The 26491-nt window shown below is 37.0% G+C and overlaps 1 protein-coding gene across 1 annotated transcript in view; it reads left to right on the top strand.

Annotated features, from left to right (window-relative positions):
• Nucleotides 1–25844, top strand: part of LOC127447649 (sodium channel protein type 2 subunit alpha-like) — a 73648-nt gene extending 47804 nt beyond the window's left edge. Inside the window, exons 19-27 of the mRNA XM_051709613.1 lie at nucleotides 3029–3167; nucleotides 5830–5984; nucleotides 7181–7354; nucleotides 19567–19842; nucleotides 20563–20616; nucleotides 21529–21664; nucleotides 21855–21961; nucleotides 23518–23788; nucleotides 24370–25844. Coding sequence (XP_051565573.1) covers nucleotides 3029–3167; nucleotides 5830–5984; nucleotides 7181–7354; nucleotides 19567–19842; nucleotides 20563–20616; nucleotides 21529–21664; nucleotides 21855–21961; nucleotides 23518–23788; nucleotides 24370–25373 — 2316 coding nt within the window. The 3' untranslated portion in view covers nucleotides 25374–25844. The remainder of the gene's footprint in view (nucleotides 1–3028; nucleotides 3168–5829; nucleotides 5985–7180; nucleotides 7355–19566; nucleotides 19843–20562; nucleotides 20617–21528; nucleotides 21665–21854; nucleotides 21962–23517; nucleotides 23789–24369) is intronic.
• The last annotated feature ends 647 nt before the right edge of the window (nucleotides 25845–26491 follow it).

Raw genomic sequence — 26491 nt, 5'->3', positions numbered from 1 at the left:
CTATACAGCTATTCCTTTGGTGCATATAGTGAAAAGTGCTGTACAAAACCTCGGCTAATTGCCACAAATAGAGCAGAACGCAGATGTCTTGAGATGCATTTTTAAACATTTGAAGTTCTTTTTAACTTGACATTGCATCTAAAACACACCACTCCCGCTGAAAAAACAGTGAGACATTTCTACCATTTGACACATTTTGTATCTCATCCACCTCAGAGCCATGATTTATCTAATAATCCAGTACACTGTACTAACAATTATTTTCTTAGTAATGGCAATTCTAGTGAAGTTCATGCTTAAAACAAGAACAATAAACATATTAATGTGTTTTTTGTTCTGTCTTAGCATCCTTTACCTGATCTGTCATTGCAGCATTTCTAAGAAGCTAAGTTAAGACCTTTTTCAAATATATTACCACAGCCATGAAGCATGTTCTTTCATTCATAAAACAAGGATATTTCTTCTTTATGGATTGTTTATGCCATTTGTGCACTTAATATACTGCAATATCACTAACACCATCAGTTTCATCTGCAGTCATAAAATTAGTTGTCCTAATTCAGTCGTCAATATGTAACAAACACATCTCTAGCATTTGGAATCAAGAAGCGGTTCCTATTCAGAACAAGTTCCTTAAAAAAAAGAACACTAGAACCAAATGATTTCCTAATTAATTAAAGTTCTTGAACATCTGCATTTTTCTGCCAATGCAATGATGATACATTTTCTGGTGAAAACGCATTCATTTTTCATTGTTTATGCCTCTCATCCACAATGGAGCGGCATTTCTTTCACTGAAAATGGAGATGGTGATGTCAGGACACTCAATATTTTCGTAGCCTGAGTTTGAACTTGGAGTGTGAATTGGATGTGATAAGAGAGAAAGACTGGTTGCCGTGACATAAAACAATGAAAAACAAACTGCATTGTAATTGGTTAAAATGACTCAAAAATCTGTCTCAAAATGTTATCTGAAAGCCTGCAAGCCACTTCACAAACATTAGTTAGCAAAATAAAATTTCCCACAAATCAGCATAAGCCATCAATTCCATTAATTTTAGAAAACATGATACTACTACACATCAAATCGACTGCTGTGGCTTCAGTCGCATCAATGACTATTAAAATGACTTTAGACAGAAAAGGTCCTGGGCCAAACAAGGAATTAAGCCATTCAGGCTACTGTATATTTTCCTTTGTCACATAGGAAGACAGTTGGTTGCGGATGGATTTGATTATCAAATGCATATGTCATTACACAAGCTGCATAAGCTGGATGCCGTGACAGCAAGAGCTACTGCACAAAAGTGTACTGGTGCTTTTGCATAGGAAACTTCACAACCTTTGTTGAAACAAGCCCCACACTTTGAGAACCACTGGACTAAGGCAAAATAAGCTAATTGTGGGGCCTGGGAAGCTCAGCGAATATTGACGCTGACTACCACCCCTGGAGTCGCGAGTTCGAATCCAGGGTGTGCTGAGTGACTCCAGCCAGGTCTCCTAAGCAACCAAATTGGCCCGGTTGCTAGGGAGGGTAGGGTCACATGGGGTAACCTCCTCGGGGTCACGATTAGGGGTTCTCACTCTCGATAGGCTGCGTGGTAAGTTGTGCGTGGATCGCGGAGAATAGCATGAGCCTCCACATGCTGTGAGTCTCTGCGGTGTCATGCACAGCGAGCCACGTGATAAGATGCGTGGATTGACGGTCTCAGAAGTGGAGGCAACTGAGACTTGTCCTCCGCCACCTGGATTGAGGGGAGTAACCACACCACCATGAGGACCTAGTAAGCAGTGGGAATTGGGCATGCCAAAATTGTGGAGAAAAGGGTTTTTTTTAATAAAAGAAGGGTAATTGTGAAAATTCCAAGCAAATTAATTTTGTATCATTTCTGAGTGATATGTGATGCTATAAGTGCATAGCAGGGATGTGCTGGTTAAGTCATCATGAAATCAAAATTCACCCTAATTCAAGAAAATTAATATTTGTCTTCATAAACTTTCATCAAAATGTAATAACTTGCTCCACCTCTGAAATGGCTTTCCTTATTGGCTGACATCATCAAGCCTTCTTACTTTTCCAGTCCCTCTCCTCCAACTTTTCACGATCCAGTCAGTTCCCAATGGATAAAATCAGTTCCTGCCCTACATTCTTTTCTCTTTGAATAACCTGTTTCACTCAGAAATATGTCACATTACGAAAGTAAAATGTGTCGTAAACACCATTCGATGTTGACTTTAGGCTAATGCAGGCCTCTTTTTTTAACACACGTGGATTGTTCATTACTAATAGAACAGGCATTAAGTACTATATGTGTTTTCATGTCAGAAAAGTAACAAATATATATATATATATATATATAATTTTGATTTAAAGCTGAAGAATGTAACTTTTAACATTTTAAAATACTTTCTCCTATCTTATAATGCAGAGACAACTACAGTATAAGTAAGCCATTCAATGCTATTAAATTTCATGGTAATTGTTTTTTTTTTGTTTTTTTGTTTTTTTTGGAAAACTGTAGGCAAAAAAACAGTGTCTCTGTTGCGCTATGAAAATTCCTCTGTTTGTTTTGAGTGACCCGTCCCAAGGAGACAATATCATTGATTCGGCCAACAACTATGTTTGTTCGGTCAGCGTTAGACGGGGGCGTTTTCAGAAAGCTGTTTGTACGTTTTTGCTAATCTGTTTAGTGGCGCATAAATTACATACTTCAGCTTTAATAAGTTGGAATAACTATTTACTTTATGTTGAGTTGTTGAAGACATGAAAACACAGATATGTGTTGCACAGATGAAGAGCCAGTGGGGACTTTTGATTGCCACTTCATGAACCACAAATTATAGAAGGAAACCAACAGAAAATTCATGCTTGTAGAGTCACTGAAAGTTCAATTCTCGGCCTTGCTGAATGACTCAGCTGAAATGATTGACTTTGGAAACCGCATTATTATGTGCCATCTCTTTGGTGACTGCCCTCCGTGGAGGCGTTGCCATAGTAACCTGTAGTGCATCTGTGCTGCATTTGCAGAAGCTGACTGACGTGGATCCGATCTCTTCTGAGGGCAGTACGGTGGATCTCAGACACTTTGGACATAATAAAGATGGAGAAGACACAGTGGACTTTGAGATAGAGGAATCCACAGAGCCAGAAGCCTGTTTCACACCAGGTGAGCCATCCGTTTACCCCTAGCGATGCAACCAATAAAGCTGACTCTGTGCAACAAAATCCATTCCATATAATGAGAAAAAAAGACTTTAAAGCTGTAGTTCTCAACCTCTTTGAATCTAAGGCCCCCCTTTGTCCAAGACATAATATCCGCTGGGAAGTGTCAGTAGATAAAATAAAATAAATTATTACACAGCACAATACTCGATTCTGATTCAACGGTCTGATATGTCTGAATTATGGCCAGATATTCAGGGATAAAGTGATATTACACCAGTCATCTTTTTACAAGTCATCTTTCTTTCTTCTACTTGCAATCTCTACAAGTAAGCAAATAAAATAATTTTAACTCAAATCAATATTTCATGTCTTTTTATTTATTTGGCAAGTTGTCATGTAATAAGCTGGATAATAGGCAGTCAAACGATCATTTTCACAATATATGAACACCAACATAAAACAAAGGGTGGAATTCTGCCGTCTCTGGAGATTCTGTGGTCTCTTTCTTCTCTCATAATATAATTTCAACTCTGATAAATATGTCATGCTTTTTATGTATTTATTTGGCAAATTGTCATGTAATAAGCTGGATAATGAGCAGTCAAACAATACATAAACACCAACATAAAGCAAAGGGTGGAATTCTTTTCATTTCAACTAAAATTAATATTCCATCCATGTACATGTAAATGTTTAACTTGGTAAGTAGCCATGTAAAAATCAGGAAAATGTACAGTTAGCCAGTTACTATTGCAAAATAAGGGTGATACAAGATCCCTATGCTTCGCATTGGGGTCCTGACCACCCTGCAGGGGTTCATTTTGTGATAATGACTGTACATCATCCCTTATGTACAACCCCAATTCCAAAAAAGTTAGGACAGTATGAAAAATGCTAATAATGTGATTTGTTATATTCACACTTTGCTCTATTGGCCTATTGCTGAATTTACTACAACTAAACATTACATGGTTTACCTTGTGAATTAAATTTTTTTTTTATTTATTTTTTTAATTTTTTTATGTACAGTAATTTCAAATCAGTTGATTGCAACACACTCCAAAAAAGTTGGGTCATTTGAATGTTTACCCTGTGAAACATCACCATTTCTTCTAATAACACTTATTAAGCATTTAGGCACTGAAGACACAAATTGTTAAGTTTATGAAGTGGAATTTTCCCCGATTCATCCATTATGTAGGTCTTCAGCTGCACAGTTGTACGGGGTCTTCGTTGCCGTATTGTGTGCTTCATAATGCACCACACATTCTCAATTGGAGATTGTAAGGACTGCAGGCAGGCCAATCTAGTACTCGCACTCTATGCTTATTTGGCCAGTATGTTTGAAGTTGTCCTGCAGGAAAATGCAGAGATATCCCTGGAAATGTGCTGGATGGCAGTATATGCTGCTCCAAAATGTTTACATATCTTTCTACATTAATGGTGCCCTCACAGATGTGCAAGTTACCCATGCAATGGGCACTGACACACCCCTGGCCCATACAGACACTGGCTTTTGGACCTGACACTGATAACAGTGTGGATTGGCCCAGAGAACACAAAGGATGTGTTTCTCAAAAACTATTTGAACTGTGGACTCTCCAGACCAAAAACACAGTTCCACTGTTCTGCTTTCCAAGATGAAGTCGGCAGCTCTTCTGGACAGTGTTGATGTAGGGCTTCTGCTTTGCATAGTAAAGTCTTAACTTGCATCTGTGGCTGCAGCGGCGAGTGGTGTTGACTAACAAAGGTTACTAAAGTTATCCCAAGCCCAAGTTCATGATATCCATTACAGATGAACGACATTTAAGACAGTGACATCTGAGGGATCAGAGATCATGCGCATTCAGAAGTGGTTTTCGTCTTGCTCTTTACACAGCGAGATTTGACCTGATTCCTTGAATCTTTTTACTATATTGTGCACTGTAGACGGTGAACTGCCCAAAATCCTTCCAATTTGTCTTTGGGGAACATTGTTCTCAAAGTGCTGGATTATTTGCGGAAGCATCTGTCGGCAAATTGACAAGTCTCAAATGATCCTTGCTCTTGATGGTCTAGGCTGTTTTTGGAGACTCCTATATACTATGACACAATTGCCTCACCTGCTTAACATCTCCTGTTTCACATCTCCTTGTTATTTCAACTCGTCAAATTGTTATTAGTCTTAAATTGCCCCTGTCTCAACTTTTTTAGAGCGTGCTGCGATCATCTGATTTGAAATTACTGTACATTATCAAAAAACAATGAAATTCACAAAGAAAAACATATATAACTATAGTTTGTTGTAGTATTTGTTTGTACTGCAAAAAAAAAAAAAATTCTGTAAGAAAGTAAGAAGTTTTTTTTTTACCCCATTGTATTTTTTTATATTATAAAAAATTAAAAAACAAGACTTAATATCTTGTCACTTTGTTTCTCACATAAATGTATCTTTATTTAAGGATGTTCTGTGGTAGGACCATGGTAATACTATGGTACTTTGTGATATACCATGGTATACCATATAAGATGGTCTTTACGTGGTATGCCAATGTAAGAATATCATGGTAATACCATGGTACGTATCTAAAAATCCGTGGCATTACCATGGTAAGTGAAAAATTATGGGTGTCAAGGAATTTTTAATATTCAAATAAGCCCATGTTTGACGTTTTGTTCTTCAGGGTGTGTCCAGAAGTTTCCATGCTGCCAAGTGAATGATGAGAAGGGCTTTTGGAGAACATGGTGGATTCTGAGACGAGTTTGCTTCAACATAGTGGAGCACAACTGGTTTGAGACCTTCATCATCTTCATGATTTTACTTAGCAGTGGCGCTTTGGTGAGGGAGATACATGTTTATCTACAGTATGTTTTAATCAGCAAAGCAACAATACATTGTGTAGCATTCAAATTTATTTCCTTACAGGGATAGTTTGCCAAAAAATGAGAATTCTGTCATTTATTAAATCAGTGTCATGTTGTTCCAAACCTGTTTGACTTTATTTCTTTCATGTAACACAAAATGAGATGTTTTGCAGAATGTTAGCCTCAGTCACCATTCACTTTCAATGCATTTTTTTTTTCTATACAATAAAAGTGAATGGTGAATGAGGCTAACATTCTGCATAACATCTCTGTAGAGCCGAGGAGGGCGGGGCCGGGCTGGAATGACGCACGCCCGGTACCCAATCAGCCTGATGGGGCGCGCGAGGGATGGCGGCCGGGGACGACTGTTCGGGAGAGAGAGAGAATTACAGGCAGCTGTACTGTGTGTTTATGGTTGTGTGTTTTTGTTTAAGTTGTTTATTAAATTATTATTTAAGTTGTCAAGCCGGTTCTCGCCGCCTCCTTTCCATTGAACCCCCTTTACAATCTCCTTTTGTGTTCCACGGATGAAATGATGTCAGACAAGTTTGAAACAACATGAGGGTGAGTGACTGATGACTGAAACACAGTCTGACTTACTGAGACAAAATTATATACAGTATGAAATCATGGAACACTAGCTGTGATTCCATCGAAATGTTTCGTATTTTTAATTGCATTTCTAAAAATTATTGCACGTTTCAATCCAATACGTCACACATAATCTTGAGGGATCCACCTTGTCATGATGGAGCAGCTGTACCTGCTTTAACAATGAGCTGTGGGATAAATACTTCCGAATATCAAGGGCATTGTATGAAAAATTGTGTGCCAAGTTTAGGCCTTTCATTGAGCCAGACACATCAAGCTATTGCACACTCATAACACGAGTACAAATGGTCAAAACATGTTAACGTTTTGCGAATAAACTGTTTCTATCAACTTGATGTGCATTTTAACTAATGCGAAACTCTATAAAATCCACCTCTGCCTAGCGCATAACATTTTAAGTGAATTTTGAGAGTTTATTTACATATCAAATGTTTACATTCAGGATTTCTGTGCGCAATTTTAAAATGTGCTTACAAATATTTGGATAGAAACCCAGCTACTGATATTCTGTCTTTTTTTTTTTTTTACATGGTGTAACATGTTAACTTTGTTTTGCAGGCATTCGAGGACATTTACCTTGACACAAGGAAAAACATAAAGACCATTCTGGAATATGCAGATAAAATTTTCACTTGCATCTTTATTCTTGAAATGCTGCTAAAATGGGTTGCATATGGATTTGCCAAATACTTCACCAATCTCTGGTGCTGGCTGGATTTTGTAATTGTTGATGTAGGTGCTCCTTTTAATAAACATTAAGGGTTTTCATTTCTGTTCCATGAACCATTTTTATTCACTGATTTTAATTGTTCCTTTAAAGTTGTTTTTACTCAATATTTGCAACAATGACAACCAAAAGAAGATACAGAAGGGATAATCTACTGTCATTATTGCAAAATAAACCCTGAAAGGGTGCTCAGGGGGTCTTTTTTTAGATAAAGTCCTGCTGACTGTGGATTATTCTGCTTACTACATGGCTACCTACCAAATAAATTAGTTTTAAATTTAAATTACGTTATTATGTGAGAAGAAAGAGACTACAGAGTATCCAGAAACACTGAGTTCCACCTCCAAATTTTTTCTAGACTACTGGCCAAATAACGAAAAAAATGGGCATGAAATATTGATTTTATTAATTTATAACCATACTTAAGATCGCAGAGACGAGAAGCAGGAATGATGACAATATCTGGTAAAAAATGAGTTTATCCCTGGATATGCAGTCATTATTCAGAATTATCAGATCACTGGATAGCACAATTGATCAGTCAGAATTGGTTATTTCAGACAGAAGCACAATAATAAGTTTTAAAGCACCATTAGTATGAGTGTAACAGTGAACTGTGCTTAAAATTGTGGGAACTGAATTTGTGTGAGTAGCTGCAAATGACGGTCATTTCTACATTTGAAAGGCAATTTTCTAAAGTGAAACCACAGAGAGAGATAAAGGAGACAAAAGACTGATGGAGGAAAGAGGGAGAATATGCTTTTCCTCTAATTACTTGTGTTTGTGTGTGTGTGTGTGTGTGTGTGTGTGTGTGTGTGTGTGTGTGTGTGTAGGTCTCACTGATCAGTCTGGTGGCCAATGCCCTGAATTACTCGGAGCTGAGCGCCATCAAATCTCTCCGAACTTTGAGAGCATTCAGACCACTGAGAGCACTCTCACGCTTTGAGGGAATGAGGGTAAGATACCTCTTAGAGATAATGTGGCCTTCTTCGTAAGAAGCACAAAGCATGAAGCCATTATACAGAGCACTTTATTCAATTAACAAAAGCTTGACTGACAAGAGGGCGAATGGTATTAAACTTTCCTTTCTGACACCTTTGGTCTTTTTAGGGCCCCTAGCACTGAAAGTGCAGAGGCCCTGTTGTTCTTCTAAGAATTATTATTATTATTATTATTATTATTATTAGGGCCCAAGCACTGAAAGGGGGTGGGTGCATTGAAAATGGGCATGTAAGGGGGGCTCTGTAGCATCCCCATTTTCACCTACAGTTACCAAAACTGGTACATATATAGTCCTCATAAAGTCGAACAACTTTGATACTCACAGTCATTAGCTCCGCCCAACAGAAAGTCGGCCATTTTGGATTTTCTGAAAATCAAACCAAATTTGTGTAACATCATGCCAAGACATTGTAGATGCTAAATTTGAACTGATTTTTTATATTTTGAATGGTGTCACCATCACAAATAAATTTATGGTGAAAAATGGTAAACAGGAAGTGCCTTATATCTTCGGTGTGTATTGTGTGATTTTGATGAAAATTCAGCAGTATGTTTGGTAATAAAGGCTGATCACATTGATGTGGCTATTATGGGTCATGGTCATTGCACCACCAACTGGCAGCAGGAAGTATGGCACTTTTAACTTTAAGCTTTGAAATAGCCCTCTTGTGTTTACATGAATTGCCTCAAAATTCTTTAGAATAATGTCAAGACACTTCTGATTTAAAATTGTAAAGGGATATTTGATATCTTAAATACTGTTGCCATGGAAACACATTAATTGTTATTCCTTTCTTCCTATATTTGGTTGTTTTTGAGGCACTTGGCATGCTTAAAATTGTATGAAATTTTGCACACACATCAGAGTCGTTGGCCATTAGGACTGGGCAAAAGTTCACGCATGGGCATGTAGTGGGGCTCTGTAGCTCTGTAGTTCTTGTTTCTCTCAGTGTCATGTGGGTTTTTAAAATACACATCAAAACCCTTTCTAAAATTCAGTTCGAATGATGTTTGATATCAGGAAACAAACCATCCATACTGTATTTTCCTACAGATATTTTATATTTTCTTTATATAGATTACTAAAAACTCTAAGAGCCTAATTAAGTGTTTATGGATATTTTTTCATTTATATTGTATGTTATTTTATTTGTTGCATTGCTTTGAAAAGATGTTAAGTTTCTTGAGGAAAGTTAATAATAATAATAATAATAATAATAAGTGTAATAATAAAAACAAAAAGAAGAATATTTGTGCACATCATCAGACTGAAATGTGGCATTTTTTTATTTTTATTTTAACTATGTTTGCCAACTTGCAAATAAAGATAAATGATATAAGATGAAGTAATTTTCATTTATAAAGTATTTAATTCACTGACTGGAATACTTACAATTACACATTGCAACATTATATCAAATTATGGCTTAATATCTAATACAATTTGATTTATTTTTTTCAAGGAAAAAGGAACTATATCGTGATACATATAGTTATCGTGATATAAAATTACTCATATCGTGATATAAGATTTTGGTCATTTCATCCACCCCTAATATAAAGTTTGGGATCTAAACAAAACTAATGTTAGAAACACCTCTCAAATCACATGTGAAGTGAAAACATTTTACTGCACAACATTATATAAGACGTTTACAAGATTAGAAATATTATAATAACTTCTAAAATAACTGGTTACAATGTAAGTGCTGTTAGCAGTTGGATCCAGCAACTATTTTCATTTTCAACAAACATATTATATTTTTTCTGCCATAAACTATACAAGTGTTGGTTTATGTCACTAGATGATGCAATAAAGTAAAACAATGCTCAGGTGTGCTTATGCATGAACATTAGATGAGTGTGTAATAGCCTTTAGCCCGTTAGCTGCTCTGAACACCCAGGCAGATCATGCGCTCCTGCCCGTACATCAAGTATTCCTCATCAAAACTGCGTGGAACTTCTACCAAATGTTTATCCAAATTTTATCCAATTAGTTTATCCAAAGCATTGTATGTTTGCATAGATCCATCGAAAAAAGGAGTGAGAACATTTTATTTCGGTTACGATCGGTCATGCACACACAGCAGCAGTGTGAGATGTGATCCTCCAGGCTGCTTGAATGTCAGAGTCCCCCCTCTGGATTGCTCCAAATGATCACGTGGTTGATGCCGCTTTCTAAACTGTGAAAGGCCAGCCCATGTAACCATGGAAACCTCACACTATGCCAGTCAAACCATTACGAGAGATCTATTGGCCAAATTGATCCAGGCAAATAGCCAATACGCATCTGGTAATACCATGGTGTGTCTGATCTGTGTTGAATGAGAGCTCTGGCTGTGAATCACAGATCAAGGTGTGGGTGGGCTCAAAATATGCAGATGAGTCCACAGAATAGGGGAGACTTCATAGATAGCCTATAAATTCATTAGTGTCAATATTTTATTGAAATGAGACATTTAACAAAAATAGAGGATCTATTAGGATCTAATAGAGGTCTGTTTTTTTCTCCATTTTACCTACTATTTTCGATGTTTTGGATAAAATGGTTGAGCCATTTTCATCAGTGAACCCTCACAATGAAATGCATGCTGTTTTTTCTTCAATCACTGGATCAGATCATAAGCAGAGAACGTGAAACATAAGTATTGTCGCTTACATGTCGCATGTTTTTAAAATGCACTCTTTTAACATTTTAAAAATGTTTTTCACTGTTATGTTCTAATTGAAAATAGACTGCAGAAGACGAAAGTTGAGTTTTTAAGCTTTAATTTGATGCCAAGTTTGTGAACATTGATGAAGTTTTTGATATAAAACAAAGCATTTGTTTTATAGCCACACTCAAACGGCCCACCTGTTGCCAATGACAGTTAACAGGTTTAAAATGGGCGTGTAAGATGGCCTCTGTAGTACACCCATTTTCACCTACAGTCACCAAAATTGGTACATATATAGTTCTCATCAAGCCGGACAACTTTCATAATTATGGTTATTATCTCTGCCCAACAGGAAGTCATCCGTTTTGGATTTTTGGAATATTGTAGCCTCTGAACTTTTAAATACTCCTCCTAGGGGATTCATGTGACTGTCACCACATTATGCCAAGACATTGGAGATGCTAAGTTGTGAACAGATTTTTGATATATCGAACAGTGTTGCATGATGAGGCATTAAAAGGGTCATGAACTGCCTTTTTTATTTTGTACTGTTCTCTGAGGTCCACTTATAATGTTATCAAGATTTTTACATCAAAACACATCATAATTTAAAAGTAATAGTCTATTTTCTGTCCTGTTTTGACCCCACTCATCGTAACACACCGTTTGAATAGGCGTGGCGGATTGTAGACTCAGAAGTAAACGCCCACTGGTATGATTGTCTAACAGTTTTGCATATTTAATAATCCTACATCCTTCATAGATGGACGCTGCTGTGATTTAGGTTAAAAACGCATAAATACTCAGTACATATCAAACGATTTGTAATAACAGACAAAGCAATAGTGACCATGTAATAAAAACAGTTACACACACTTGTGTGGCGCGACATTACTGTCGGATCCAATATAGTCGGCACAGCATCGTCTTTTAGTTTCAATCTTTCTGAAAATCCTGCGTCGAATTGTGCCTTGTTTGTAAACGAATCCGCGGTAAAATGAAGTGAACAAAGGACCAAGTTCTTACTGATGCGGTCTGGAACTTCATTAAAAATAATGTTCATCCACTCTTTCCTAATGTTGGGATCAGAAGGAAGGCAATGCAAAGACTGTGTTTTTCCACAACTTGGCAATGCACAGCATCTTGTTGTCTTCGGAGCCATCTTTATCATTTGGTTTCTGCGTAGATCTGCGTTTGCCTCTCTCATTATTTACCTACTACATGCATCGGTGGGTGGGGCTAAACAGGCAGTGATGTAGAAGCAGGCATTGATCTTCTTCTATGGAGGTGGTGTTTAGCCACACTATTATGTAATAAAGTGGCACATTCTACATATAAGCTGTATTTAGACTAACAAGAAAGTTTAGAGTTCTGAAACTTACAGGATATTTTTATAGTACAATGACCTCTTATATGTCAAAAGATCATGGGAATTTTGATTTCTCAGTTCATGACCCCTTTAAATCAATGGTGGAAAATGGGAAACAGGAAGTGTCTCAAATCTTCTGTGTGCAATGTGTTATTTAGATGAAAAATTGTGATGTATGTTTAGTCTTGGGGGCTAATCACATGGATGTGACTATTTCCACCATAGCACCACCACCTGGCAGCAGGAAGTGTGGCTCTTACAACAGACTTTAAAATAGTCCTCTTATATTTACCCAAATTTCTTCAAAATTGTTTAGAATAATTTCAAATGCCAAATGCATGTGTCCACCTTGCATTGTTTTCCAAAAGCCACCGGGTGGAAGTGGACCCATGGTGCTTGGGCCCATCATCGCTGCTTGCGGCTATATTTCACACTTTAAATTGTTAAAGGGTTTGATCTAGAGGTTGACCTATATTGGATTTAGCTGATAAAGACAACTAAGTTGTTGGGGAAAAAAGCCAATATCCAATGAGTAGGCCAATTAGTTTTAATTTTGATTAATTAAAGCTACACTATGTCACTTTTGGCCCTCTAGTGGTTGAAACATAAAACTGCTGGTTACTTACAGAGTTGTTTTGGTAATTATGTGAGTTGGGCTTCGACTCTGCACTTCTGCGCTGATGAATCTGATGGTTTGAGGAGTACCAGTGTAACCATGGTTACAGGTGGTCATCTTATCAGAGCAAATGCCATTAATGACAACAAAACTTGCCCTCTCTCCTCAAAAAATATATAAATAACAAAAGGTTGGGGGTCTGGGTAGCTCCGAGAGTATTGACACTGACTACCACCCTTGGAGTCGCGAGTTCGAATCCAGGGCATGCTGAGTGACTCCAGCCAGGTCTCCTAAGCAACCAAATTGGCCCGGTTGCTAGGGAGGGTAGAGTCACATGGAGTAATCTCCTCGTTGTCGTGATTAGTGGTCCCTCTCAATGGGGCACATGGTAAGTTGTGCGTGGATCGCGGAGAGTAGCACGGGCCTCTACGTGCTGTGAGTCTCTGCAGTGTCATGCACAGCAAGCCACGTGAAAAAATGCATGGATTGACTGTCTCAGAAGCAGAGGCAACTGAGACTTGTCCTCCACCACCCGGACTGAGGTGAGTAACCACGCCACCAATAGGAACTGCTAAGTAGTGGAAATTGGGCATTCCAAATTGGGAGAAAAGGGGATAAATATATATATATATATATATATATATAACAAAAGGAAGAAAAAGACGGATATCCGAAAAATATGTCTTATGAGAAGGTAGGTAGCATATCTTCCACTGTTGTTTTGACTGTATGAAATCAGTTGTTTTAAAATAAATAGCTTTACAAAAGTTAGGCAACAATGACATTAGACATAACGATTACTAGTCATATCAGATCAAATCAAACGGTGGAAATGTATAACTTATCTAGCAGGCAAATAGGCCAAGGTAGTAACTGGTTTAGAGATTGGCATTGTTACCAGCATAAAAGTTAATTTCTTTACATTTTCCTTACTTTCTCGAAAATAAAACTGAAAGCACTGCAGGATCACAGTTCATTATAAAATGCCCCATTAGAGTGGCTAACGCTATCTAATGAACTACTGTGCTAAGAGAGCTACCTGGCTAACTATCGGTCCAGAAGAATATCTTACCTGTCCAGCAAGAAAAACTCCATCTCTGTGTCGGTTTTAAATCCTTTAAGATCTCGAAGTTGTCACCACCTCTGAAAAGCCAATCTGATGTTGTTTTGTGTTTTATTACGGGCTCTGTTGCTTACCCGTTTGACTCTTTTCGATTCAAGGTTTCTTTATTTGGAAAATGGGTGATTCTCCAGAGGTTTGCTTTTTTGAAAGATCCATGGTCAATGTCACTCATTTGTTGTGGCAACAAGTTTTCAGCTTCAAACTACTACCACACCTATGACCGCACGTATACACGCTGTAGTAGCTGAACCTTATTTTCTTTATTTATGTACATGACATAAACACGCACGAACGATGATGCAATGGACGGAAGTATGCAATTTCCCGCCTAATCTGTCCTGACAGCTCTAAAATACAAATCATTATTATAGGCTTACCATAGTGAATCGGGGTAAGGCAAAAACATGGTTTAGAAGACGGATTGTTGGTGTACATGCTCATTGATGAAATTTTGTTCATTTCTAACAAAAAAATCTTACATAGTGTAGCTTTAAATGTGCTAAAAAATGTCCTAGTCTTTCCCTACTGTTAAAGACACAGACATAGAGGCAACAAGAGGACAAATCCCAATTTGTTTGGTGCATAACAGATACACACAAACAGATAAGAGAAATAAAATATGCACTTTTACAATCATTTACAGTGTATTACAATATCAACACTATAAATTAAACATTGTCATATCACAAATATGAGGAGTAATTCAGCATCATTAAATCAGTAGTGATTCCTAAACATTATTAATTAAAGCATTATTAAAGCTGAAGTATGTAACTTTTTCAGTGTTAAAATATTTTCTTCTATCCCAGCTTAACATGCAGAGACAGTTAAGTAAGCTATTCACATGGTGAATTTCTGGAAAACTCTAAACACTGTGTCACTGTGGCACTATAGAAATTCCTGTGTTTGTTTTGAGACACCCGCTTAGACCCGCCCTGACAACGTTAGTCAACCAATGGCATGAGTTGGGGACGGGACTATCTGACTGTTGAAACAACATCAGATGAGGAGTGTATTCCAATACTCCTTGTTCCAATGCCCTGCATGTAAGCATTTACAAAATTAGGTTTTTAAATATAGCCTATATATTACCAGATGAAGGCTTGAATATACTGTATTTCACTAGATACATTTTTTTATTATTATTCACCCAATATCAAATTGGAGATGTGATGAATGTGTTAAGAACACTTAATTATCTTAGAGCACTTGATTGTGTAATCAAAATAACAAAATATCCATTAAAGTGAGGATAACAATATGAATAAATTTTAGGGCTGTCAATCGATCAAAAATTGTAATCGAAGTAATTACATGACATGCAGAATTATTCATCGAATGAATTGCAAATAATCGCATACATATTTGTTTTTTGTTGAGATTGGCCCTAAATAAAGATAATTCATTTAAATAATGCACAGTAATTAAAATAGAAACAAATATAATATGTATAACATCTAGAATAAATATATAGTAAGATTGAAATTCAGTTTGAAATAAATTGCATTATTGTGGCAAACGAATAAAGCATTGATTAGACAATACAAAAAGTGGCTCAAGAAATCAATATATTGTTTGTTTTATTCTCATATCATTAAACAAGCCTACAGTTGACAGCAATCTGTTTTGCGTTGAGTTCGTCAATGTGTCCAGTTCTCAAAGTACGCGTACTTGCATTCCATATGTGCTATTTTTAATTGTCGCTCTATTTATATGTGCGTGCCTCAGACGGACACATTTGGACCATCTCACTGGTATTTGTCGTCATAAACGCCACATTTTAGGACGCTCTGTCAAGTTAAAAAAGTGGAAACTTTGAAACTCATGTCTCAAGATTCCTGTATTATGTTTTGTTTCGCCCACCTGTTGCGCTTCTGCTTCCTCAGTGTGAGCGAATCTCATTCTTTGGCTGCACTGCTTGTGAGTTTTGTTGAGGCGTTCTGCCAACTATTCACGTGGCTCGCCAAAAACAGATGTACTTCAAGCATGAAAAAGTCAGTGATTTTGCTTGCTGACATCGCCTCTACAACTGCTTTACGTAGGTAATGAACACTGGAAGATCTCTCCGCCCACTTGCGCTCATATGGTAGGAAAATCCGTACTTTTATTACAGAATTTACAACACGTCAGGGGGCATGATTAATTGCATAATTTTTTTTACAAATGTTTTTTTAATAGAATTAATCGCACTAAATTAATGCGTTAAATCATCAGCCCTAATAAATATAGATGAACTTTGTCAATGATGACAGATTTAGAAACAGCAAATCCCCACTTGGAATCAGTGACTGTTTATATTTCACCTGCAGAGGCTGTGGTCGTACTCTTGAACTTTCCAACGCCACCCATGAAAAAAAATATAAATATAGGCAAACTGTTGTATTTGATTTTTGCCAAAAATTCAGCTATCGGCACCGATTTATTGGCAAAAAAACAACAACAAACAAACAAACAAACAAAAAACATTAAATCGGTTGACCTCTAGTTTGTTCACCCATAAATACAAAATTCTGTCATCATTTACTCACTCTTATGTTGGTCCAATTCTGTTTTACTTTCTTCTGTGGAACACAAAAAGAGATGTTAGGCAAAATGACAGCCTGATCAGTTACATTTCACTTTCATTGTATATGGAAAAAAGATTCAGTGAAAGTGAATGGTGACTGAGGCCAACATTCTGCCGAATATCTTTTGTGTTGCACAGAAAAAAGCCATTAAGGTTTGGAACAACATGATGGTAGGAACATTATGACAGAACTTTCATATTTGGGTAAACTGTCCCTTTAAGAGGAGTGCAGTGCATGCAGGCTGTACAGTATGACATCATTTCCTCTGTTTCCTCCATTGACTGTTCCAGCTAAATGTGCATGTTCCCCCTAATAAGTGCAAGACTTGCACTCAGTTCAAGTTCCTAATTTTAGAGAATGTAGATGAAATATGTGAAGTCAATTAAAGTGGGCGGGCTGCCACAGTTTGTTTGGTGTGGTGAATGATTGGCTGCCGAGAACATGAAAACATCCTCATGTCATTAAAAAACTTATGTGACCTACTTTCTTCTGTAGAACACAAAGGAGTTCATATCATGCACTTCTTAAGTTTTTCCATACAATGAAAGTTGACAGAACTTATATTTTTGGGCAAACTAGCCCTTTAATACATTTACATACAATTCTGTTTCAATTAAAGAATAATATTGTTTAGATTTGTATGGAAAACTCTGGTACCGTGTTTGGTTTCCACTTGGGTCCAATGTAAAATCTGGATCCTGTAGCAAAACCAGGGAAGAATCACTAATCTAATCCCTGTGTGGTCACCATTTGTTTCGTTTAGCTGTACCATTACTAGCGGTGAATTGCAAGCAATGGTGTAGGCTGCATTGACTTGCAGCTTTATGTAATGAGAGGTCAATAGTGCTGGTATTGACCAAATGCTTGCATACTTTTTCCACACAGATGTGCTGGTGCAATGTCTTTTCCTCACGTGGCAACCACTGAACTCTCCTCTCTCATTTCCTGCTGATCTTTTTGCTCCGTTTGTATCGAAAGTGTGTTAAAAATGCACAGTGCATTCAGATGTGTCATTCCTTATGAGTTCCTCTAACGTTCTTTTTTTTTCTTTTTTTTCTGTTTGTTAATTTACAGTAAACACAAATGCTGTGGCTTCACAGTACTTCCACAGGGTCATGCTTTTTCATGCCATATTGTAAGGGTTGTATACCATTCAGAACTGAATTGAGAATGCCTTTTAAACTGCAAATCAATTCCTGAGTTTGGATTAAATTTGAATTGAGGTAGCAGACAGGATGAAGAATTATTATTCAATTATTCATTTGAATTTAAAGAAGTAGAATTCAAATGGAAGGAAATTCAAAAAAGTATAGCATACAGCTGCTTTTAATTGTATTTTTTAATGCATTTAATGAAAATATATTTTTCATACAACATATGGAGTATTTCCAGAAACCTCAGAAGATATTAGTAATCCATGCTTAAAATGCCACCTGATAATAGTTTTATTTTTATTTATATATATCCACTATATTTTATAAATTGCCTTCCATTTATATGGAATATGGAATAATTTACCCCAAAATCTTCAAAATGGAGCCAAACAACATGAAGTCTACAACAAACCTTAAACAGAACATCAACCTGTTCTTGCCCATTTTGTTGAACCAACTTCAGTCTTTTTCTGTCATTCACATTTTTATTACATTTCAACGTCCTGTGCATCTTGGCCAATTCAATACAAATCCAACCTAGTCTTATAGAATCACATTGATATACCTACATTTTTTCCAATTATTTTTATGTAGCTCGTTGTACATAATATGGCAGTTTCCTTGTGAAATGAACACTAGAGACACTAAAACAATGACTTGCACACAAATCACAAGTAAAACGGCAGACTCAGTTTAGAAACACGTACTTTTCACCATGTTCTTCACACAGTGCTAGCTTATGGCAACACTTTTACCGTAGTGCATGACTCATTTTAACATTTTCATTACATAACGAACTACATTTACAAACTTGTTCGAGTATGATCAAATTGCACGGTAGCTCAATTGGTAGAGCATTGCACTTGTGATGCAAAGGACCTGAGTATGAGTCCTGAAGAGCACACGAGTCGACACATGAACCGAAAGTGTCATTGAAGCACCACAAAATGACCTGGTTGTATTTTTCATCACGCATTTGCTTTTATGACACTATCGTTTAGGTTTACGGTAGGGAGGTAGGTTTTGTTGATTGTAAACTCTATAGAGCTTTAACCTTAAAAACGAATCTGTTTGGGAGAAAATGTAACTCCCTTTTAGCGCCACACGGTGGACATTTCATCTCGGAACTGCCGCATAATACCATTTCACCACATTAAGGTTTCATTTACTGTTAATGCATGATTTTCTGTAAGGCTGCTTTGAAACGATGTGTGTTGTGAAAGGCGCTATACAAATAAATATGACTTGACTTGTTAATGTCATTAACTGTGATGATATGTCCTGCCATTATGCTGCTAGTCATCGCACATTGAGCAGTTTCTCATTTCACTTGTGTTTTCCTGTATTTACCAAAACTGTAAGTTTTGAGTGAGTCAAAAGAGCAGAAATACAGGATGCACTTTGTTTTACACTTTTTTAAAGGGTTGTCAGGCTGATAATACTGTACATAATTTAGGGATGGGCTAAATATCTAAAATAATCTTGATTTTTTTTTCAGCCTTTTTATGATATTCCATATATAACTTCTAATGTAGGTTGGCTCTGAAATGACAAAAGGGTGTTTATTTTTTCAGTCATATGAACCATCATTTAAACCAAATTCTGCCAAGCGCTTAATCCTGATTAAATCCAAAATAATAAATAATATTGAGCTTTAAAACAAAGTGCTTCCATAATGGTTGTACGGTATTCATGACAATTTGTATGTGTTATGTTTCTGTGGTCACAGGTGGTTGTGAACGCTCTTCTAGGTGCCATCCCCTCCATCTTAAACGTTCTGCTGGTCTGTCTGATCTTCTGGCTGATTTTTAGCATTGTGGGTGTCAACTTCTTTGCCGGAAAGTTTTTTGAATGTGTAAATGTTACCACAGATCAGCGTCTGCCTTTCACAGAGGTCAATAATATGTCACAGTGTAAATCATTTGACAATAATGCAACTCACTGGAAACATCTGAAGATTAACTTTGACAACGTTGGAAACGGATACCTGGCCTTGTTACAAGTGGTAAGGATGCCCCCTATGCTGGTCAAAATACTGTATATTTGTCAAAGACACAAAAAATTTAGAATTGTGTTCTAAATGTGTATGTTCCGTCATAACGAGGTATCACAAAACAATATGGATTGTTTTAGAATGCTAATCTTGTATAAGTATGTGTGATTGTCATTATAATAGGTGAATCTCACGAAAACATCACACTGCACCCCAAAATCTTGCAAAAAGAAAATTAAACATATTTAAAGACCATTAAGATTTTAATCATTTTGACATTATTTTAATGATAACTAAGCACGTTTAGCTCCAAAGTCTGATTACTGTAATACGCTGTGCTATTTTGAATTTTTGAGTTTCATTGTAATTCCCATTATTCTCAGTGATGATTATCATTCGATTCTAATTGCTGTAATACAGTTTCTTTTTAAATACTGTAATACAATGATTTCTTTACAGTTTACAACAAAGCTGCCATGATGTATAAATATTTTCCTCTGACAGTTTATATGTAATGTTCTTTTCTGCATTACAATTAATGATCTTCTCGATTCTTATATATACTTTTCAAATTTTGCAGTGGTCTCAAAATAGCTTTTTTTTTTTTTTTTTTTTTTTAGCAAAATATAATTTTTCATTTCTTTTTGGCATTTGGTTAGAAATGTGACTGGATTTGTGAGATTTGCCCTCTTATTCTTTTTTTTTTTTTCATTCTTTTCCCTCTTTTTCAAGGCCACCTTTAAAGGCTGGATGCCCATAATGTATGCGGCAGTAGACTCTCGCAATGTAAGTCTTTTTGTTTGGCCTTTTATAAATCCCTCAATAATATAAAATTAACTAGCTTTACAGTGGTTTTGTCAGCTGGTCAGGATGGGAGACCTGCTGGCCGACTGGCTAAACCAGCTTAACACCAGCTTGGACAATCTCTGAGACTAGCTAAACCAGCTTGAACCAGCTAGTTTAAAGGGATAGCTCACCCAAAAATGAAATTTCACTAATAATTTACTCAACCTCATGCCATCCCAGATGTGTATGATTTTCTTTCTTCTCCTGACACAAAGAAATATTTTTAGAAAAATATCTCAGCTCTGTAGGTCCATACAATGCAAGTGAATGGGTACCAAAATTTTGAAGCTCCAAAAAGCACATAAATGCAGCATAAAGGTAATTCATAAGACTCCAGTGGTTTAATCCATGCCTTCAGGAGCAATATAATAGATGTGGGTGAGAAACAGATCATATTTAAGTACTTATTTAAAAAAAAAAAAAATGTCCATTTTCGCATTCTTCTTTTGTTTTTGCGATTCACATTCTTTGTGCATATCGCCACCTAGTGGGCAGGTAGGAGAATTTATAGGATAAAATGACATATATTACACTGGAGTTATACGCATTACTTTTATGCAGCCTTTTTATGCGTTATAGAGCTTCAAAGTTCTGGCCACCATTCACTTGCATTGAAATGACCAGCAGAGCTGAGATATTCTTTAAAAAAATCTTCATTTGTGTTCAGCATAAGAAAGAAGGTCATACACGTCTGGGATGGCATGAGGGTGAGTAAATGGTGAGAGAATTTACCTTTTTGGGTGAATTGTCCCTTTAAGCAGCAATTTGTTTTTCAGTAGGAATTCAAATATCATATAATCCTACTGATGCTTACTGTTCTTAATGTTTTAATCTTAATCTGTCTCTCTGTAGATAAACGATCAGCCAATCTACGAGGTGAATAAGTATATGTACATCTTTTTCATCGTCTTTATCATCCTTGGAGCTTTTTTCACATTAAACCTCTTCATTGGAGTCATCATTGACAACTTCAATCAGCAAAAGAAAAAGATAAGTATCTATATGAACTTTAAATGTGAGATCATCTTGATTTCATATTGAGAATATTAAGTTTCTTCACAAGCTAGTTTGTTGTCTGCACTCTGCTCTACGAAGTCGTCTTCGTAGTGACATGCAAAGTTGGATGATGAAATCGAGCAGTTCTCAGTACCCAAATGATCTTTCTGTTTTATATTTTTAATTTGGAGGTCAGGATATTTTCATGACAGAAGAGCAGAAGAAATACTACAATGCTATGAAGAAGCTTGGATCAAAGAAACCTCAAAAACCTATTCCAAGGCCAACTGTAAGCATTCCTTTAAAGAAATAGCTCACCCAAAACAGTTTTGTCATCATATGCTCACCCTCGTGTCATTCCAACACTGTATTATTTTCTTTGTTCTGTGAAACAAAAGGAGATTTTAGGCAGAATGTTCAAGCTGCTCTTTTCCATGTAACAAAAATGAAGGGTGGTTTATACAACTCCAATTCTGAAAAAGTTGGGACAGTATGTAAAATGCTAATAAAAACAAAAAGGAGTGATTTGTAAATTATATTCACCCTTTGCTAAATTGAAAACACTACAACTAAACATTATATGATGTATAACCTTGTGAATTTCATTGTTTGTTTTTTTAATTGTACAGTAATTTCAAATCAGATGATTGCAACACGCTCCCAAAAAGTTGAGACAGGGGCAATTTAAGACTTATAACAATTTGACGAGTTGAAATAACAAGGCGAAGTGAAACAGGAGATGTTAAACTGGTGAGGCAATAGTGTCATAGTATATAAGGAGCCTCCATAAACAGCCTAGTTCTTCAAGAGCAAGGATCATTCGAGACTTGTCAATTTGCCAACAGATGCTTCAGCAAATAATCCAGCACTTTGACAACAATGTTCCCTAAAGACAAAATGGAAGGATTTTGGGCAGTTCACCCTCTACAGTGCACACTTTAGTAATCTTTGTTAGTCAACACCATTCGTCGCTGCATCCACAGATGCAAGTTAAGACTTTACTATGCAAAGCAGAAGCCATACATCAATACTACATCAAGAAGCGCTGCCGACTTTTATGGGCTTGGTCTCATCTTAGATGGATAGATGGCTAGATTGGCCTGCCTGCAGTCCTGACAATCTCCAATTGAGAATGTGTGGTGCATTATGAAGCGCACAATATGGCAACGAAGACCCCGTACAATTATGCAGCTGAAGGGATGAATGGGGGAATATTCCACTTTATAAACTTAACAAACTTGTGTCTTCATTGCCTAAATGCTTAATAAGTGTTATTAAAAGAAATGGTGATGTTTCAGAGTGGTAAACACTCAAAAGTCCCAACTTTTTTGGAGTGTGTTGCAATCATCTGATTTGAAATAACTGTACATTTAAAATTACAAAAAAACTATGAAATTCACTAGGTAAAACATCATATAATGTTTAGTTGTAGTGCTTTCAATATAGCAAATTGTGAATATAATTTACAAATAACTCATTTTTGCTTTTATTAAAATTTTTCATAATGTCCCAACTTTTTTGGATTTGGGGTTGTACTGCCAAACCAAATTAAGCACCATTTGATTACCAAAGTAATCCAAATGTCTTGCGTGCTATTTTACAAACCTTCTGAAGCCTTATGAGAACTTTGTGTGAACTGCTTTTATGATACTTTTATGGTGTTTGTGTGTGTCCTATTTAGAGATTGGCAATAGGACTGGGGTGACTAATTAATGACAAAATGTTAATTTTGGGGTTAACTGTTCCTTTAAATCTTCTTTTCTTGTTTATAAATGTCTATAAGTGTCTACAAATCATTCTCACTAAAACATGACAGAAAAGCATCTACCTTCTCATTTATTCCAGAACAAGATTCAAGGATTCATCTTTGATGTCGTAACCAACCAGGCCTTTGATATTTTCATTATGGTACTGATATGGCTCAATATGGTGGCTATGATGGTGGAAACTGATTATCAGACCAAAGAAATGGAGGTCGTACTGTACTGGATCAATTTAATGTTCATTGTGATCTTCACCAGCGAATGTTTGCTGAAAATGTTCGCGCTACGACATTACTTCTTTACCAATGGCTGGAATGTATTTGATTTTGTCGTTGTCATTATGTCTATAGTTGGTGAGTAAGATCTGTTGACTTTTCAGTATAAGAAACTGACCATTCATTAAGCTCCTGTAATTTGTTAAATTACACTGTTCCTTACATTTCTACAACATTCATACTTACTATGATGCTATGAACTCTTAAATAACCATCACCTCTACTATGACCTGAATCACTAACTACATTTATAAACATTAAGTTGTTAACATTAATTTATTTTGAATGAGGACTGACACAGTTAAATCCACTCATTGAGATGTATTTAAAGATTTGGAAAAGGGGAAAAATCCACATGAATCCTCTTGGGGTACCTTGTGTCACTATTGCACGTGCCTCAGCAACAACTTTTTACTGTATTGTAGAATAATTTCTGTAAAATTAAGTCAAAACCTATCCAAAAACACAAGACTTCCATAGACTTGAAGTACGTTCAAGAAGAGCAAATGCTTGTCTGATAATATAGTGGACTGCAACAATTGCTAAGGGAGGGCTGGTCAATAATGTTTTTAAGGCATGACTTAGCAAATAGTCAATTGAAAACCATTTTGCATATCAAAAGTGCTGTGATGATAGTAATTTCCCTCTTGTCCTTTCAGGCATGTCTCTGTCAAAAGTCATTGGGAAATACTTTGTCTCACCCACCTTGTTTCGGGTAATTCGCCTTGTCAGGATTGGCCGCATACTACGTCTTATCAAAGGCGCCAAGGGAATACGGACCCTTCTCTTTGCTTTGATAATGTCACTTCCAGCCCTCTTCAACATTGGACTTCTGCTTTTCCTCGTTATGTTCATCTACGCCATCTTTGGCATGTCAAGCTTTGCCTATGTTAAGAAATCGGGAGGCATTGATGACATGTTCAACTTTGAGACATTTGGCAACAGCATGTTGTGTTTGTTCCAGATCACTACCTCGGCGGGTTGGGACGGCCTCCTGGCACCAATGCTCAATACTGAATATCCTTATTGTAACACAACAAAGAGCAAAAGTGACTGTGGCAACCCACCTATTGGCATCTCCTTTTTTGTCAGCTATATCATTATATGTTTCCTGATCGTGGTGAACATGTACATCGCTGTGATATTGGAGAACTTCAGTGTGGCCACTGAAGAGAGTGCAGAACCTTTAAGCGAAGACGACTTCGACAGGTTTTACGAGGTTTGGGAAAAGTTTGATCCTAAAGCCACCCAGTTTGTGGAATACAGCAAGTTGTCTGACTTTGCAGATTCTCTGGATCCTCCATTGCGTATACCCAAACCCAACAGACTCCAGCTGATCTCCATGGATTTGCCGATGGTGAGTGGTGAACGAATTCACTGTCTGGATATTTTGTTTGCATTCACCAAACGTGTTCTCGGGGAAGGCGGTGAGATGGATGTCCTTCACGGACAAATGGAAGAACGATTCATGGCTTCCAACCCCTCCAAGGTCTCCTATGAGCCCATCACCTCAACCCTACGCAGAAAGCATGAAGACATGTCGGCCGCCGTAATCCAGAGAGCCTTTAGGACGCACAGGATTAAGCATAGTAAGTTCAATAATAAGTACCGAGAGACAAAACAACAAAACGGGAAGGTCCTAAAAAAAAGACTCGATGGTTAAAGACAAGTTTAATGATATCGGCGCTTCATAAAATTCCAACAGAACACCTTCCACATCCTCTCCACCATCATAAGGCAGTGTGACACAAAAATACAAAAACAAAAACGAGAAAGACAAGCGTGAGAAAGAAAAGGATGGCAAAGATATCAGAGAAAAGAAAGAGTGAAGTTCAAAGAGGATACAAGTCATTTCACTGACACGGGAACAATTTTTTACATCTTTAAAAGGTTATTTGTTAGGGTCAGTTGACCTTGCCTTTGTGCCGTGGATGTCTATACCATACTACCTGAACATACTTTGTGCCTATTCCTGAGCTGTAATTAACATAGCTAAGGGGTGTTCACACTGACAGTGAATGGTAATGACAAAGCGACCTGAAGTCATTCAAAGGGAGTTGGCGATTTCTGGAGACAAAGACTCAAAGAGCTTAACCTGATGGAACTGAACAGCAATGCGATTCAGTGATTACAAATGCAAGTGCAGACAGTGATCTGCCTACTGATACAGCTGGATACAGCGGTTGAGTGAAAATGCCTACAAGCGACCAACAACACTGGGACTTGCTGACCTCCTGCGACTTAATCGCTGTCTGTGTAAATGGTGCTTTAGGCAGTGAAGCTGCTATGTTTATCCTGTTTCATTCACTGGCTATAAATGGCGATGTACCCAATGTTGCTGAGAAATCTCTTTATGGAAGTGAGTGTCATGATCTGAAACATGTAGTTGGACAGTGTGTTCTCCAGCAGCTATGCGTGCCAGAGCTACAATCAGTGTCTTGCATTTAAAAGTGACATTTTTCATTTCTGCGCAACTAGCGGAATCAACTAGAATTGCAAAAAAAATTACTGTTTTCAAATAAGTTGCAAAGACTCTGTCCATCTGCCATTGGTCAAACAGATAGCTCAAGTTCACAACATTGGTTGAGGCAATGTTGTAACGCCTCACCCAGGGGGTCAAGATTTGGCTGGTTAGCTTTAACTGCAACTGTACTGGTAGATGTCGTAACAATACCAGCAAGCTCGTCTACATGGACAACAGAAAGCCGTTCATTGCTAGAAAGTTGCTTCAGACACAAAAGTGGCATTTACATGCACTGTATGAGTGGTGTACTCTTTACA

This window comes from Myxocyprinus asiaticus, chromosome 10, assembly GCF_019703515.2.
Source record: "Myxocyprinus asiaticus isolate MX2 ecotype Aquarium Trade chromosome 10, UBuf_Myxa_2, whole genome shotgun sequence".
Taxonomy (NCBI): domain Eukaryota; kingdom Metazoa; phylum Chordata; class Actinopteri; order Cypriniformes; family Catostomidae; genus Myxocyprinus; species Myxocyprinus asiaticus.
This window is presented reverse-complemented; position numbering and strand designations above follow the sequence as displayed.